The 18,556-nt window shown below is 47.9% G+C and overlaps 1 protein-coding gene across 1 annotated transcript; it reads left to right on the forward strand.

The window, feature by feature from the left end:
- The first annotated feature begins 250 nt into the window (after positions 1-250).
- Positions 251-16,019, forward strand: Cav3 (caveolin 3). Its single transcript, XM_051155028.1, has 2 exons — positions 251-575; positions 15,514-16,019. The coding sequence occupies exons 1-2, from the start codon at positions 462-464 to the stop codon at positions 15,853-15,855; spliced, it is 456 nt and encodes a 151-aa protein (XP_051010985.1). The 5' UTR covers positions 251-461; the 3' UTR covers positions 15,856-16,019.
- Positions 16,020-18,556: the final 2,537 nt, after the last annotated feature.

An 18,556-nucleotide genomic window follows, 5' to 3' on the forward strand; every position in this document is an offset into this window, starting at 1 on the left:
CTCAGCAACTAGCAAAAGACAGAGCTGGAACTGAGCCCACCTCCCTTCTTGGGCAGCTGCTCTTGGGAGGAGCCTGAGTACTGGGTGGCAAATTCCAGGGACTCCAAGGGGGTTGCTCAGCCCGCCTCTGCCTCCGCAGAGTACCGGGAAGGCCAGGCCTTGGTGGCTGGCAGGGAGTGCCAGGTCTCCTCTCGCGTGAGGCCAACGGCCTGCACAGCCCCCTTTAAGGAGCGCTCTGCCATCCAGTCTTAATTTTAGCTTGGAGGCATGCCACCGGCAGCTTTAGCTAGAGGCCGGCTGAAGTTATGCAGGACAGCTGTCAGCCGGCATGCTGGGTGGGGCCTATTTAGCCGGTACGGGCAGCAGTCTGAAGACCCTAAGCTTGGTCTTTCTGCCCCACGACTGTCAACGGCACCGGCCACAGGGCTCGGATCTCCTCCCGAAGGTGCCCCAGCCCCACAATGATGTCTGAAGAGCACACGGATCTGGAGGCACGGATCATCAAGGACATTCACTGCAAGGAGATAGACTTGGTGAACCGCGACCCGAAGAACATCAATGAGGACATTGTGAAGGTAGGCTCAGTGCCCAAGCAGGGCATCATGGTCCACACACATCTGAGGTCAGCCTCCCCGAAGTCCCCGGGATACTGTCTTCTTCAAACCCCAGCAAAATTGTACAGGCCTTAGCAAAGCAGGAAGAAAAAAAAAAAACGGTAGCCACGTGCATGATGGGATTGAGGGGAAGACACCCAAAATGCCTTCTTCCTAGTAGCTCCAAGTGCCTGCCTTTGGCTCTGGCCCCAGGGCCCGGAGGAATGGCTAGGAAGATTCAGAACCTGGGCCAAGTCGGTTGTGCTGTCGTGCCAGAGGCACTTAGGCTGTCTCCACAGTGGGCTTGGGGTTAATCTGAGGGCAGCTTCATCTGTGGCCCCTCCAAGAGACACTGGATGTCCTATAGCAGTGTCTAGTGCTTGTTCCTCTATCACCCTGGGCCCTATAGGCCATCCCTCCAGCTCCCTGCCTAACCCGAGGCCTGGTGGCCAGGACCAGGCAAAGGCCTCTCATCAGGCACCAGCCTTGGGTCCCCAGAGGGCTGGACATCCTGCCTAAGTACTGGATCACAGGCCAGAGCTGCTTGTAGAACTACAGGTGCAGTGTGACCCTTGCACAGTCACCCTGCCAGTTGTAAAACCATCCACGGAACTGCAGTTACTCCATATCAGTTGCTGTGCCCTGAACACCACTGTCAGGACTGTGCTCTTCCTACACCGCAGTCACCATGGCTTAGTTTTGCATGTGTAGGGTCTTTTTGGTTTTGTTTTTGTTTGTTTTTCAAGACAGAGTTTCTCTGTGTTAGCCTTGGCTGTCCTTTACTCGCTTAGTAGACCATGCTGGCCTCGAATTCACAGTGATCCACTTGCCTTTGCTTCCAGAGTGCTGGGATTAAAGGTGTGCGCCACCACACCTGGCATTTTGCAATGGCTCAGTGGGTAATGATGCCCCTGCCAAATTTGATGACCTGAGTTCAATCCCAGAGCCTTTGTAGTAGGAGAGAACAGACTCGCAGAAGCCCTCTGCCATCCACGCACGCACCATGGCATAGGCATGTATACACACACGCACACACACACACACACATTTTTAAAAGAAATAAATTTTTATGTTTTTACTTATCTCTACACCCAGAATTGTAGTGTTTCAATATCTAAGCTGCATAAAAGGATGCACATCTGTTTTTAGAACATTGTGTGTCTTATACTGAAGACACACCTCAGTGTGGACTCCAGATTTTCCACAGAAATACATGTTCCATATTTGGTTTGTAAAATTTAATGTTGAAAACTGATTCACATGCTCAAATTGTGCAGGACATTCTCAAGTTTTCCATCAGTGAAGCCTTGTCTCTTTTTATATTGTGATTATTATGGCACAGGATTTAGAGGTCTGGGGGGTCAGATGAGCCACAGACTTTGGCAACACAACCAAGGGCCCAATCTAAGGCACATCCAGAGCTGCCATCCTACATGGCTAAAGCCCAACCTCCCCTGTACTTGTTTACACCCAACACAAGCTAGTGCCACCTGTTTGCTCTGCATAGTGACTCTCCATGCCAGCCCACCCCCCAGAGCATAGCCCTGTCTCTTAGGCAGAAGTATTTGCCTTCACTCTACCCAACTCAGACCACCACCCAATGTCACCTCCTCCAGAAAGACTTCCCTGACTCCTCCAGGAAGCCCACTGCTCCACACTTCTGGGCCCTATCTCTGGGTCTGACCTCTCTAACACACTATTGTATGTTAAATTGACATAAGTCACTAATGGTGGAGGTGGAACTCCATGGGATTCTTACAGAGCAAATTTCCTGACTTTAAAAGGTGTAGCAGTCATGGTTTCCATAGAGTGGTTCAGCTGAACTACCTGGTTTCAACTCCAGACTCCTCCCCAAAAGCAAAGACACTGGCTATGTCACCTAAGCATCTGAGCCTCGTTTCCTCTGTGACATTACACCAGTGCCATTTACCTTCATCAGGTAAATGAACCTCGGACAGCTCTGGGCAACAGAAAGGTCTTGTGTGGACTGAAGGTATCTAGCACAGTCCCCACCCCCAGGAAGGAAAACTGAGCCCTTTGGAGTCCTTGGTGACCACTAAGAATGAGGATGGGAAGCACGGGAGGCTGTGATGGATAACAAGTGCAGGGGGAACTGATACATTCTAAGACTAAGCCAAGAGGGAGCTTGTATCGGGCTCCATACCCTGATCATGATCCAAAGCAAGCAGAAGAGAATGCAGCATAGATACCCAGCTTTCTGTCACTTCTCAGAGGCAGCCCTGATCCCCATACAAATAGCTCCCAAAGACTAAATAAAAGGTGCACCATTAATTTTACCCAGCGGAAATTAACTGACATTGTTTGGACATTGTCTGATTTGGGAAGTGGTCTGGCATTTCCTTTCCTTCATTTTTAATGATCTAGAAATGAAATATTGAGAAACGCAGAACAGGCATAATATTGGGAGATAAATGCCACGCAGTTTCAGAGACCTGAGCTGACTGGCTGAAGGAGAGAGCTGCCTGGTTACGGGTGGGGTGGGCAGGCTCTCGGAACAGGGGAGCCTTCTATTGCTTGGGTTTCTATCATCACAAGGGAAAGAACCAAGACAGAAGAATAAGGCAGGTGAGGGGTGGGGACAGAGATAAGACAGGAGCCAAGGTGAAGGAACAGAAACTACAACAGCATACTAAGTGGCCTTTGGGTCCTCATGGGCTAGGATGGACAGCAAAGACAGAGTCCGGGAAGCACCAGCTGCACTCCCCCTTTCTGGCACCCGCTATGACACTAAGAGACCTATAGTCCCCACAACAATCAACAGTAAAACCCAAGAGAGAAAGGAGACAGACAGACAACTGGAAGCCCCAGCACTGGCAGGTACTTACTATTTGTACTGCCCTTGAACTCAGGCTGAAAAATGAGTCACTGTGAAAATGGAAACTGTACACCCACTCAACTTGAACTAGTCTCTCATGCTCAGGTCAGAGCCCTGGCTGAGTGGAAGTCATGAGAGGTGACAGCTGAGGAACTGTGATGACGAGGGTACCTCATCCCTTCCCCACCCATCCTGCAACTAGTCACTGAGAACCCCTGCATGTCACTAAGAACCTACTGCATGCCAGGTGCCATGCTGCCTAGAGGATCTGGTGAGAGCTATGTGCATATTGCATCCCAGGATCTGGGACTCTAAGTTCACTGGTACATGTGCCCCACACAAGGGCACCTCCTGAAGACTCAGATTGTAGAGACTCCAGCAACCCTCCCCCACGCATGCCTAGAAACCTCAGCCTACCCCCAGTCACTGGAGTCATTTCTGAGAAGGCTCATGGCTGACTCCAAGTCCCTCCTTCCCTGGCTCCCACATGGGCACTGTGTCCTGAAGCGGCAACCTCAGCTCTCCCTTCCTTGGATGCCTCAAATCAGCCCCTCAAGAAGGGGAAGCAGGTAAATATGTCAGAACTCCTCTCAGTCCATGAATACTACGCCCACTGCCAATCCACACCTGCCACAAAACACCTTCCGGTGGAACCTTCTGCTTGTCAGCTAAGGCCAAGAAAGCATTGAGAGAAGCCAGCAGTCCGTCACTTCCTTCAAAGTCCGGCTCCCAGCTTTGGTGGAGCTGCACCCCACTGCTGTGCAGTAGGAAAACTGACCCAATGCTTCTCCTTGGGAAGAATCCAAGCCCTGCCCGGGGGGGGGGGGGGTTGGGGGGGAAGATGCCAAATGTCATAGGCTGGTGTCAGAGGAAGTGGCCTGGAAGATCAGGGAGGAAGAGTGACTTGTGCCTGGGAAAATCAAGAGCGATCCTTATGGCAAAATGATACCCAAGGTACACTTTTTAACACGAGAAGAGTTTTAAATGAGGAACAGGCATTCTGAGAAGAGGAAGTGGAATGAGCTCTGGGAAGAATACTGGATACAGCTGGTGGACATGAGGGAGGTGCTGTTGCCATCCTTGCCTGTGTGCACAGCAGGCATTATTAATGGATCGCAGTGCTTTTCCAGGAAGCCAAGCCCCACTAGTTAGTCAGAGTTGGTATCACAAATAGAACCGCTTTACTGCTCTGGCTGCTGGAGAATACTGAGGCATCCAATGAGGAAGGGGTGAGAAAGCAAGAAGGGTAGGTTGAGGCTGCAGCACAGTTCGTGCAATCCTCACTGGCAGTTCCTTCCTGTAAATGCACTTCCCTCTGTAAATTTCTTCTCAAAATGGCTACATGGGCCCTGGGGAAATGGTTCTATCAGGACTTAAGTTCGTTCCCCCAGAACCCACATAAAAACCCAAGCAGGGCTTGCATGTGCCTGTAACTCCAGCGCTGGGTCTAGAGGAGATAAAATATCCCTGAGTCTTGCAGTCTAGCCAGACTAGCAAACCGTGAGTTCCAGGCTTGGTGAGAAATGGCCTCAGGGATATAATGTGGCGAAGCATTGAATAAGATTCAGTGTTGGCCTCTGGCCTCCACGCATGTATACACACACACACACACGCACACACACACACACACACACACACACACACACACACACAAAGCATCTGCATGTACATGCACACATGTAGACACGCACATACACACCATGCATGTGCACATGCATGTACATGCATACACATATGCATGTGCACCCACATAATACATATGCATACACATGAACATACACAAGACCATATGAAAGTAATATAGAGGTTTTCTTACTTGGTGCTACAGATACTATGTTTGTCTACACCATTCAAAATATGGTCTCCTTTTAGTGGTTTAGTTTGCTAAAATGGAGTTCCCTGCATTCTGCCATCAGAAGTCTTAATGCAACCAAGATAGAAAATGTCTTGTGCCATCAGCAATCAAGCCTGCCAGCCTCTAGAAAATGAGCCTGGGACCCAGGATGCTTTTCCTGGTGAAACACTTTTTAATCAGTAATCAATGGTGGTGCAATCCATCACCCCAACAGCTCTATGGCTTTGTGGAGCTGGCTGGGCAGTTCTACTCTATCTAGGGATGTCCCCTGCAGCTTCAGTCAGATGGTAGCCTAGGGCTGACATCACTTAGGGACTCTTCTGAGCTGGACCATTCAAGGAGGTTCTCTGCTATTCTAGGAAACAGATAGGGACAGAGGACAGGACGCAGTTGGGATGCTGGAATGGCTAGGCCTCTATCTGTTTCAGGACTGTTTTTAGAAGAGCAGATTGCAACACACACTTAGTACCACTGGCCTCTAGAGCTAGGTACAAAAGTAAACCTCAAAAAACTATGTCTCAGGAGTATCTAAAGCAGAAAGTGCCAGAATTTCCTGATGCTTAGGCTGGAGCTGGCCCAGTGTGCTCTCTGTCACATTCTGGTGGTTAAATTAACTCACATGGCAAGCTCAGACTTGAGATGGGGCAAGACTACCCATGGACATAGATACAAAAAGGTGTGACTCATTGAAGGTTATCTAGGGACACTTGCTAGCCAAAACCCAAAAGCCAGTACACAGTCTAGTACTCCAGCCAAGGCCTTTCTATCACTCCCATCCCTACCTGCACCATCCTCACCAAAGGCACTAGCTAAGGGGGCAAGTGAGATGCCAGGAAGAAGCCAGAAACAGGCTAGATGCCAAAACGGACTGGGAGGACAGTGGGCCCTGCTAGCAGGTTCCATTCTCACCTCCTGGTCTCTTCCCTGGTCCTTTACACCAACACAAGTCTTCTTGTGCTCCAGCAAGGGTTTTCCAGGTAGCCCTGTCAGATGCAGATGCTTTCAGCCCAAGCTACTGGTAATACCTGTGCTGTGTTCTGACAGCCTGCCCCTGCTTGGGTACCTGGCTATGGGGAGTTGAGAAAGCCTGGAGTGGATGAAGTCCTGAGTGAACGCTGTTGACATAGACACAGTCATGCCAAGGCTCCAGAGCTGCATGGAGTAACGGCAAAGTCTTCTCCCCAGAGCGTGAGGGTCAGAGGTAAATGGTAAACCTTTCCTTCTCTGTGCGGTTGGTAACGCATGGAGAAAATGGCCACGTAGCTTTCTTCCCATGCATGTTTATAGCCTGAAGAATTTTCACCTGCAGAGACTGCTCCTACAAGATTAGCTACACCTGATTCCTTGATTTAACGCTAAACCATAAACCCTGTCTCCTTGTTCAGCTGTATACAACAACGCTGCCTCTCTGATCGACTGTTTATACCAACAGCTGAGCTTCCAGGGTGCTGCGTTTCTCCATCAGAGAGCCAAATCCATCTGATCCCAGAGTTCTGCTATGTCTATCTGTGTTTGTCTTTTCTCTATTCCTGTATGGCCTCAGTCAGGTTCATCCCTGGAGCAGTGCTGGACAAGGCACCTGGCCCATGTGGTGACCCCGGGGTAACCCTGGGTAAGAAACATGCAGAGGAGATGCAGGCACAAGCTTTGCCAACTTGAGTCACCTCTGCTTGTCCCTTATACACCCTATGAAATGACTAGTATGAGATGCGTGGGCGGGCTGGAGAGATGGCTCAGCAGTTAAGCGCACTGGCTGCTCTCCCAAAGGACCCAGGTTTAAATCCCAGCACCCACATAACAGTTCACAACTGTCTGTGAGTCCAGTTCCAGGGTATCTGAGACCCTCACCCATATATACATGCAGGCAGAAAAGCAATGAAAATGAAAAAAATAATTTTCTTTAAAAAGATGCATGGGCAGAGATGATCTACAGGGCCCAAATGCATTGTGAGTGTTACCATGGTCACCCCAGACCATACAGAAATCTTCTAATACCATTTTTAACAAAAGAAGCAAATCTCATCCATGTTTTAAAACTATTTTTGCAGCTATCATCTCATTGCAATTTTATACATTAGTGCTTTTCAGACCGTGTGGGTAAGGACCAGTCTGTGACTACCCCAGTCATATCCCAGCAATGCTTTTGTAATACGTAGTAAAAATTAATTATCAGAGAAATGAAATAAAAAGCAGGTATGTAGTATAAATGTCCATTAATATAATTATTCAGTAGGCACAAAATTACTGCATCAAATCTCGATGACTATTTCTAACACCAACTCAGCTTTGCACTGGCCTTCTGCAACTGAACAGCCCACCCTTTACACAGCAAGACAGCAGGCCAGGAAACCAGGACCCAGCTGTGCTAAGCTATTTGCTCCCATCCAAAGCTGAAGCTGTGCTGAGGACTGAGTCTGTAGCCACTCTTTGTAGAGCTCAACCCATCAAATATCTAGACTCAGAGAGAAAAAGTGCAGCACATTGGATCACACAGTAACTTAAAGGCCAAGTGGAAGCTGGAAGCCCAGCACCACTGCCACCTCCACATACACCCAGCCCCCTCAGGGCCCTAACTCCCTAACCTCCGAGTCCCCAGCCCCCCAGCCCTCCAGCCCCCAGCCCCCCCAGCTCCCCAGCCTCCTAGCCTCCCAGCCCCTCAAACCGCCAGTCCCCTAGTCCCCCAACCCCGGCTCCTAAATACCTTACCTGATTCATCGACCCTGCATGACCAAAGACTGAGACGTGTTGAATTCTGGGTAGAGGCAGATTTTTGATGGGGGTCGTTCTTAGGCAGCCCAGTACCCCTGCGCCTTCCCAACCCTCTCAGTGACTGCAGGGGCTATGCAGGCCTGTGCCAATTAACCAAATGGCTTTCTTGCTGCTCCAAAAATAACTACGTCAGAGAAGAAGATACAGGCTTGAAAGAGCACCGGCCTTCCCTCCCCACCCTCCAGCTCAATAGTTGGCTCCTAGCCGCCTCAGCCCTAACCCTCCAAGAAAACTTCTTCTCCCTCCCACTGCTAGGAAGGAAATAAGAAATGACTTCACAGTGTGCCTGATACACTCACTGGCATGGCCACCTAGATCTAATGAGTGACTCTTATGAACGGCTTTATGAATGGCTCTCCAAACCAGCATTAGTGACCAGAGTGCCTTCAGGTCTCAGATTCAATTTAGGGGAGCAGGTGCCCTCCTCCCAGCACAGTACAGCCCTCTAATAGCATGTAGCCGCTTCAAAGAAAAGAAACCAGTTACCACACGTTCAGCCTCCAAAGATGATCCCAGGAAATAGGTCTCAAGTGTGGGTCCAATGGTTTCTGAGAAGACGTAGTGATTAAAAACATAACATAGAAATCTTTCGTGGAAGGGACAAGGACTACAAACAGAACAGGAGAGAAAGCATTCCATCCATTGTCAGCTGCCAACGAGAGGTTGACATGGTGTGATGAGGTCAGATGGAGAAGTCTTCTATCTGAAATGTCAGCAAAACTTCCAAGACATAGTTTATTGGAACTTAAGAACATTTGAACAAGTCCTTGTTGTTAATGAGCACCTACTATGTGGCAGGTATTGAGTACTGAGCACTGGGTGCTCAATAAGTATTTGTTCCCATGGATGGACAGATGAACCATGGCTAGATGAGAGGAAAGAAGGATAGGCAAGTGGGTATATATGGATAGACACGTGGGTAGGAAGAAGAAGGAGTAGATGCAGATCAGGGAGTAGGTAGATGGGTAGAAGATAGGAGAATGAATAGTAAAATGCATAGTTAGATGAACAGGTGAGAAATAGATGATAGATAGATAATAGACAGACAGATAAATGGATGAAAAAGAGAATAGGTGGTCTGTGGATAAGGATGAGTAAATGGGTGGGTAAATAGGCTGAAGAGGGAACGGATAGGTAGGTAAGTAGATGGTCAGACAAATGGATGGATAATAAATTATTAGATGAATCTATGAATAGATAGATGGGTAAATAAATCGATGGAAAAGAGGATGAATAGATACATGAATGGATAGGTGCTGGGACATACATGAATCAAAAGTAAATGGAAGAAAAAATTACCTCTGATCTTTATACCAATAATAAATGTTAGCCCTAACAAACAATATATTTTGATTACAGTTTCCCCTTCCCTAACTCCTCACAGATCCTTCCTCCCTACCTACTCAAACTCTCTCTCTCTCCCTCTCCCCTCCCCTCCCCCCTCCCTCCCTCTCTCTCTCTCTCTCTATCTATCTCTCTATCTCTATCTCTATCTCTCTCCCAAAAAAAAAGATGAAGCAAAAAAAAAAAAAAAAAAAGAATATGGAATATGGTAAAACAAACACCAGAAAAGGAGCCAAAAAAGTACAAGAACACAAGAAACACATACACACACACACACACACACACATACTTGTGTACACAAGAGTCCTATAAAAACACAAAATAAAAAAGCAATGCTATCTAAGTGTCATAGTTAGGATTTCTATTACTACAATGAAACACAATGACCAAAAAACAAGTTGGAGAGGAAAGGATTTACTTGGATTACACTTCAGCATCATTTGGCATCACTGAAGAAAGCTAGGACAAGAATGCAGACAGGGCAGGAAGCTGGAGGCAGGAGCTGATGCAGAGGCCATAGAGGAGTGCTGCTTACTGGCTTGCTCCTCATGGTGAGTTCAGCCCGCTTCCCAGGACCACCAGCCAAGGGATGGCACCAGCAACAGTGGGTGGGGCCCTCCCCATCAATTACTAATTAATAAAATGCCTTACAGGCTTGCCTACAGCCCATTCTTATGGAGGCATTTTCTTAATTAAGATTCCCTCTGCTCAGCTGACTTCAGCTTGTGTCAAGTTGACACAAAACAACCCAGCACACTAAGCAAAAGACCCTGTGGTATTTAAAAAAAAAAAAAATCAAAGCATTATGAAATAAAAAAGCCCTTCAGTAGTGTTATTATTGAGTTTATTTTTTGCTGGCCCTCTACTGCTGGGCATGGAACCTGTCCTTACACTGGATTTAAATACGTAGTGAAACAGTGTTGGAGAAAAACTAATTTTTCCTTCACCAGCAGTTCTTAATTAGAGAGAGCTTCTGGGTTAGATATGAGGCTTGTGTTCACTTCCCCTCTCAAAACTGGGACCCCATCTGGCTTAACCCTGTGCACACCCTGTGCATGCTGCCACAGTCTCTGTGAGTTCACATGTGCCTCAGTCCTGTTATATCTGAAAGGCCTTGTTTCCTTGGTGTCATCCATCCCTTCTGGATCTTACCATCTTCCTTCCTCTTCTGCAAAGTTCTCTAAACCCTAAGAGGAGGGATTTGATGGAGACATTTCATTTAAGAACCAGTGTTCCAAAGTCTCTCACTCTCTCGACATTTTTGACTTGTAGGTTTCTGTATGTATGCCTAACTACTGCAGGAGGAAGCTTCTCTGATGGTGGCTGAGTATAAATGCTGGTCACTGAGCATAGCAGAATGTTGTTAGGGGTCACTTTATTACTACATTCCTTCAGCAAAACAATAGTATTGTTTTTTCCCCTGGCTCATCTGGTCTTAGGTTCTTGGCCAGCAGAGTAGTGTAATGGAGTGGGCCTTAAATCCAATCAGATAGTGTTTGGTTACTCCCACAACTTTTGTGCCACTATTGCACCAGCATACTATACAGGCAAGTCACCATTGTAGATCAAAGGGTTGGCAGCTGGATTGGTGTTTGTCTTTTTCTGGTAGCATGCACAGTACCTTCCAGTACCATAAACAATACTCAGTAGTGGTGAGGGCTCTAGGTAGGCACCACGTAAACTTCTTCATGTTCAATGAGTTGTGTAGTTTATGTTTTGGGCAATAGAACTTTACCATCAGTTTTTGTAGTACAACAAATAGCCTTAGCAATAACCTGAGTTGTTTAAGGGCTCCCATAGGGCCCCTTTGGCCAACAACTCAAATATATAAAAGCCTTTCCTGGTGTTGAATGTTTCATTTGGTGAAAAGAGATGTCTAGTTAGGGCTTTGTCTCCCTAATTTAGTGATCCCATTTTTATTTCTTTCATATGTGTATATATTTTAAGAAACTTCTACATAGCAGGTTTCCATACAACCCTTCAAATGGCCCTTAATTTTAGCTGTGCCTCCCCATATTTCCTCCCTTACCACCTCTTCCCTCATTATCTCCATTTAATCCTCCCATTTCACCATCAGTCTATAACTATATATTCTGTTTCCTCTTCCTTGGGAGATCTTTCCATTCCCCTAGTCCCTTACTCTATACCTAACCTCTGTAGTTGACAAAACCATCTTAAAGAATGGGGAATAAATCTCACCGAGGCTAAGAGACATGCCAAACCCACTCATCTGGTCAGTGACTCTACTGACATGCAAACCCACCCTTGGGCTCTAGATTCCTAGTGGTTTTTTGGTTGGTGTTTTGTTTATTTGGTTTTTTTGTTCGTTTGTTTGTTTGAGACAGGATCTCACACTGTAGACAGACTGACCTACAACTCACTATGTAGTCCAGGCTTTCATCAAACTTAACAGCAGTTCTCCTGTCTCAGACTCCCTGGGGCTTGGATTACAAGCTCTCTACTGAGGAGCACACTCTAATACAGACCCCCCCTTCAACAACAGCTGTTCAGTCAACGTCTGTGCATCAAGTGCCCAAGATGTCCAACCTATGAAGAGTGCAGATTGGTTTGGGCTCACAGTTTTGGAGGTCTCTCTCCATTACAGATGGCCCCATATTGCTCTGAGTCTATGATGAGACAATTCATCATCATGGCTGAAACACATGTTGGAGAAAGCCATTCACCTCATGGCAGGGAAGTGAAGGAGGAAGAGGAAGGGACAAAATTCTCCTTAAGGGCACACCACCTATGGTCTAACAACCCTCCACCACAAAAAGCTCTTTGGTCTCCCGGTAGTGCCTCTCTGAGGATCAACACTTTAACACGTGTTCCATTAGAGGACACTTTAGATCCAAACTCCAGCAGCCATTCCTCACCCAGCCATTATGTGCCATCCAGAGCTCTGAGTTTTTTGCATGTCTCGATTCATTTAATCTTTTGACAACCCTTACAAAACAGGTCAAGGAAAGTACAACCCGGAAAAGCTCAATAACCTGCTTGGGTTATCCAGCCAATCAGCAGCAATAAGGGTCCAAAGCCCAGCAGTGACTTTAGAGCAAGGCACAAACAGGAAACGTGTGTCAAACGGAGGAAGTTGCTGGATTAAAGGGGCAGTCTGGGCCACAGTGATTAATGACCCTCAGATCTGGGTGGATGTAAAGATAAAGAACTGTGACTCTGTCTTGGAATAGGTTTTTCTGCCTACCAAGGGCCAGCTCTCACTGGGAGTGGTCACTCTCCCTGAGGACTGCAGCACAGCTAGCATGTACCTTGAGATCTGACCCGAGCTGGGGCAGTAGGAAGACACTGGGTTAGTTGGGATGCCTGGATTAGAGCCCCCCCCACCTCTGTTCCTCTATGCTCCCCAGTACTGTGAGGAGCAATGGGACGCCTGTGAGCAGGGATCCCTCCACTCCTCTGCTGAGGACTGCCACATGAAAGGGAGGCAGGATCAGAACAGGTTGGGTAAGGATGGCAGTGAAGAGGGGCCAAGTAGGACAAAGGCAGAGAAGCAAGCCTCTGCTCAAATGCCTCTTTGTTGCCAGAGTTCCTGAGGCCATGTGGGTCTCTTTACAAGCTACCCCACGAGATTTCTCAGGAAGGGGTTGGGAAGACCTCTGAGGTGTGAAAAACATTTCCATAGACAGGGTCCCTCCCTGAGAGGTGGGGTGGCGACTGAACCCAGGTTAGATTGGAAGGGCCCTCCCGCCTAGCTCCTAGGATTCTAGACTTTGGGAGATGCCTGGAGAAATACTCTGCATTTCTGTTCCACATAAGCCAGAGGTGACAATGCAGTTCTGGGCTGGGGTATAGCAACAGGCCCATGCATCTTTCCAACTCACAGCTACTACTCCAAATTGGGTGTCACCAAGTTCTCACTGACCCCTGCATCCATTCTTACCCTGAAAGCTCCTGCCTCCCAGCTGCAATAACTAAACAAGCCGTACAAAACCCCTATCTAGCTGAGCACCTCCCACCACCATAGAAGGACCCACAGTGCTGAAGTCTCCCTCCCTCCCTCCCCTCTCCAGCATCACACCGCTCTGTGCTCTCATCAGCCTTTGGGAAGCACCTGTATCTCCCACATGCCACACTACAGCCCACTGGCTTCTAGCAGTTTCAGTTCCTTCAGCCAAGATGCTCTTTCCAGCCTACATCCCTCTCCCCGCCTGGTTGTCTTCAGACACCGGCTTACCCCCAGGAAGGTCCTAGCTCCACAGTCAGAGTTAAATGCCCCTTACAAGTACCCATCCCCCATGCCCAGCTTAAAACATCCCCAGGTGTAAGGATGCTGTCTACATTAGGTTCATGAGGACCAAAGCTTGTGGCATGTCGGCAAGTGATCCCTAAGTCTCTGCAGGATAAATATGACCATCCAACTTCTTTTTTGTTTTGTTTTTGTTTTTAATTTGAGACAAGGACTCATATAACCCAAGCTGCTCTTTGACACTCTATACAGTTGAGGATAACCTTGAACTCCTGATCCTCTTGCCTCCAGCTCTCAAGTTCTTGGATTACAGGAATGTGCCACCATGCCTAGTCTGTGTGCCTCTAAAGATTAAAGCCAGGGCTTTGTGTATGCTCGAACAATGCTCTACCAACTGGGCTTCATTTTATCTCTTGCTGCCCAACTTCTTTAGAATAAAAAAAAAAAATGAGAGAGAGAGAGAGATTGAGAGAGAGAGAGATTGAGAGAGAGTCTTAGGGTTTGTGTTGCTGTAATAAAACACCATGGCTAAAGCAACTGTGGAGGAAAGGGTCTATTTCAGCATACAATTGTCAGTTCACAGTTCATCACTAAAGGAAGTCAGGGCAGGAACTCAAGCAGGGCAGGAGGAACCTGGAGCAGGAACTGAAGCAGAGGCCATGAAGGAACATTGCTTACAGGCTTGCTCAGCCTACTTTCTTATCCACCCCAGCACCGCCTGCCCAGGGATGGCCCTCCAATATCAATCACTAACTTAAAAAAAAAAAAAAAAAAAAAAAGGTCACAGCAGGCTTGCCCACAGGCCAATCTGGTGGGGAAATTTTTTCAATAGAGCTTCCCTCTTCCCAAATGACTCTATCTTGTGTCAAGTTAACAACAATACAACAATATCATCATCAACAGCAACATCAACAACAACAACAACAACAAAAAAAAAAAAAACTAGCCAGGACAGTGGTGTCATCTTTCCACCTCTATAACAAACACCTGAAATAAACAGCGTAGTAAAAAAAAAAGAAAAACAACAACAGGTTTGTTGTAGCTCACAGCTGTGGAGGTGCAATCCAGGTCAACTGGCTGCTTTCAGGCCCATGGTAAGGCAAGTACATCATGGCCAGAACACATGGTGGAGCCTAACTGTTCCTGACGGCCAGGGAGCAAGAATGGAGGAGGCAGGGTTCCCAGCGTCCTCTCCACAGCACATTTCAAATGCCCTAGCTTCCTTCCTCTAAATCCCACCACTTAAGGGTTCCACCATCTCCTAGCAGTGCTAATCTTGAGGTCCAAGCCTCTGATGCACGGACCTTTGAGGAGCACTGCAGATGCAAACTATAGCAGGCACTGCGACTCCAGCACTGCAGTACTAAACAAGCTCTTCAACTTCCAGGTGTGTTCTCACCGTGCATAGAATGAAGAGGCTGAACAGGCTTCAGAGGACCTTGTGGCTATGTATGTGGCAGGTTAAGGAAACAATATTGTCATCCACACTGGACACTCACTAGAGATCTAGCCCCAGACTCCAAGACCCACTGATGCTCAGTAGACATCCCCAGGGTTTCTTTCATTCTTTTTTTTTTTTTTAAGTCTTTAGTTTTATTTTGCTTATGTGTATGAATGTTTTGCCTACATGTACATATATGCACCATGTGAATGCCTGGGGCCCATGGAATTCAAAAGAGGGTGTCAGGTTCCACTGGAACTAGAGTTATGAGCGATTGTAGCCACTATGTGGGTGCTAGGAAGCAAACTAAGACCTTCTACAAGAGCAACAAGTACTCTTAGCTGCTAAACCATCTCCCTGGCCTCACCCGAACCCCGCCCCCCAGGGTCTCTGATGCAGGTATGGAAGTAAACACAAGGAAAGCCCACACATGCTGTGAGCTGAGCTGTCCCCTTCTGGCTTCTGCAGGTGGACTTTGAAGACGTGATCGCAGAGCCTGAGGGCACCTACAGCTTCGACGGTGTGTGGAAGGTGAGCTTCACCACTTTCACCGTCTCCAAGTACTGGTGCTACCGCCTGCTCTCCACGCTGTTGGGTGTGCCACTGGCCCTGCTCTGGGGTTTCCTGTTCGCCTGTATCTCCTTCTGCCACATCTGGGCCGTGGTGCCCTGCATTAAGAGCTACCTGATCGAGATCCAGTGCATCAGCCACATCTACTCACTGTGTATCCGCACCTTCTGCAACCCGCTCTTCACTGCCTTGGGCCAGGTCTGCAGCAACATCAAGGTGGCGCTGCGAAGGGAAGGCTAAAAGTCAGGCTGGGCTATGGGGAAGGCTGGGCATGGGGCGTAGGGCCTGGGTGAGCACCAAGGCTCTGCTTCACGTGGGCTGCTGGAGAGCTCATTCTTTTGGGGGTTCCTCTAAATCTTACCTCACGATGGGAACGCATGGCTCAGAGGAGCCAGAAGGAAAAGGAAAAGCAGCCCAGTGTGGAAACACAGGCACCCTCGCTCTGCACAGCCCACCATGATCCCCTGTGACCCTGCCTTAGGGGAGGGTTTGTTAAGAGGCAGCTACCGCAAGGCTTTTCGTTCACATGTACTGTAATAGCACAAACCAGCACCAGTCCCATAGAGGGGTGGCCCGTCTCCTCATGCTAAGGAGAGCAAGCCGTGACTGCGGGATGAGGAGGGCACTACAATAAAGGGTTTCGGCTGCACCGGGAAACGCCATGCTTTGTTTGTGTCTGTAAGGTGGTCGCATGTCCTTTTCTGCTTCTGAAATGCAAACATTCGGTTGGTCCTCTGGGAAAATTACAAACTAGCACTAAGCTTTGTTTTCTTTAGGGTTCTGCTTATTTGCTGAGCATAAATAGGGTCTCCCATATGAGGAGATTGTTTGTTTGTTTTTGGTTTTTTTGAGACAGGTTTTCTCTGTGATAGCCTTGGCTGTCCTGGACTCGCTTTGTAGACCAGGCTGGCCTCGAACTCACAACAATCCGCCTGCCTCTGCCTCCCAAATGCTGGGATTAAAGGCGTGCACCACCACGCCTGGCCCGAGGAGATTGATTTCTAACAACTTCTGCTGCCCCTGAGGCAGGTGAGGAGTACTGAGGCCAGGTGAGCGTCACCAGGCACAGCTGAGGATAGGCCCCGACCTCAAACCTCATGGATCCCCCTCTGGATCAGAAAACAGGGCCCAGAACATACCTGGCCTTGCCAAGCAGCTTGTGAGCACCATCAGCCCTAACAGACATCATGAGTGCCTGAGGCACAGGGTGTATGTATCTGGGCTAGCTGTGAAAGTAAAAGTAAGAAAATGAATTTGCAACACCTCTTCGTCTCCCCTAGAGCAGAGCATAAGCACACAGCAAACCTTAGCAACCCAGTTCTCTGACTGCTTTCCTCATATTCCCACTAGGGAACGTGGTCCCTTCGAGGTGACACTAAAGAATCCCAAATCTCCAGATGAAACACAGAACACAATGGATTTGACAAATCCCACAAGGGGTTTGGTCCAAGGTCCTTGCATCTTTCCACAAACAAATGGTCACACCTGGGGTGACAGAGAATTGTAACAGGTCCCTCTCCAGCCCCTCCACAGCCCATGCAGCTGTCATCGGCAGAAGGTGACCCTGGAGCCTGCCAGGAAACTAATAGGAGAGGTCACTGTTCTTGGGAGGGAGGAAAAAGGCAATGGAGCATACAGAAAAGTGTTTATTATGCACACCTTTTATGAAGTCGCTGGTAAAGCAGGCATCTCGGGATTGGCCACATCACTCCCCAGATGCAGGGAACACGGGGCACTACACAGAGTCCATGGAAGAACAATACCAAGCTATTCACACAGAGTGCTAAGTGGCTTCTCATTGCAAGTGGATACAAAACAGTTACGTGCTGGAGCCTGCACTGACATCCCTTTGTGCTTCCTGGAGTGATGACTCAGATTTGTACCAAAGGAGACCACAGATTTTGGGGGTTTTGTTTTTTGGGTTGTGTTTTTGCTGTTTTCGTTTTTGGTTTTGGTTTTTGGTTTTTCTGTTTTGTTTTGTTTTGTTTTGTTTGCATGGCCTAAATAATCCTCACTGTTTGCACTCTGACTCCTCATGGTCAGAACAGTCAAGCATTCCAGAACATTCAGCATGTTCCAATGTAATACAACCTGCATCCCTGCACAAGGGCTGTACACAGGCTGGAAAACAGGAAAGGACATTGCAGATGTCAAGTTTTGGGTCTGAGGAAAAAGAATGCAGGCCATAGGTTTGGTGGTTTTAACCCCTAAGGATCCCCTAAAAGATTGAAGAAACAACAAGAAATGGTGAAAATATTCTCTGGTGAGATTGGAACAGGAAGTGCTAATCCAATGTTGCTGATGAAGTCAATTGTCACTTATGTCATAGACACAGGTGTCAGAAGCATACCAAAACCCAAGGTACCAGCTAGAGCTTTCAATTAGAATGACAACAGTACCCCAGTATATTTTTATGCTTCTGGGGCTCTCAGGAACACTGTGCCCCTGCTCAGAATATCTGAGTCACCGTTCCGTTGACTCCTGGTGACACCCATTGGCTCTAAGGATGGCAATATCTCAGTGGACAGCAAGGACATCTGTAAGACATGTCAACAGGCCTCCATCCTACTGCCATATATGCACCTAGGCCATTAGAGTGGTCTAGAATATAGGCACAGACACCCCAAAGTATAATTCTGCTAACATCTCAAAGAGCAGGGACTAGCTGGTGATGACACTGCATGCAGGAGGTGGACAACTGTGCAATGCCCCTGGGTACAAAAATGGCATTGCCTCCTGTCTCCAGCTGGTGCCAACCAGCTTGCCCTAAATTATGGGTGTTGAGCAAGGGCACTGTAGCACAATGCTCCCTCCTTCCTGAGCATTAGACTGTACTGGCTCATATTATGTGTGCATGTGGACACACTGATATGTGTGTGCATTTGGGCAAATACTGCAGTGTGACAGAAAAAAAATGTGATTAGAAATTTGGGGATGGAGG

This window comes from Acomys russatus, chromosome 13 (assembly GCF_903995435.1).
Source record: "Acomys russatus chromosome 13, mAcoRus1.1, whole genome shotgun sequence".
Classification (NCBI taxonomy): Eukaryota; Metazoa; Chordata; class Mammalia; order Rodentia; family Muridae; genus Acomys; species Acomys russatus.

Coding starts and splice junctions, on each gene's coding strand:
- Cav3 (XM_051155028.1), top strand. CDS start 462: ATGATGTCTGAAGAGCACACGGATCTGGAGGCACGGATCATCAAGGAC. Junction 576..15,513: donor TCAATGAGGACATTGTGAAG/GTAGGCTCAGTG, acceptor TGGCTTCTGCAG/GTGGACTTTGAAGACGTGAT.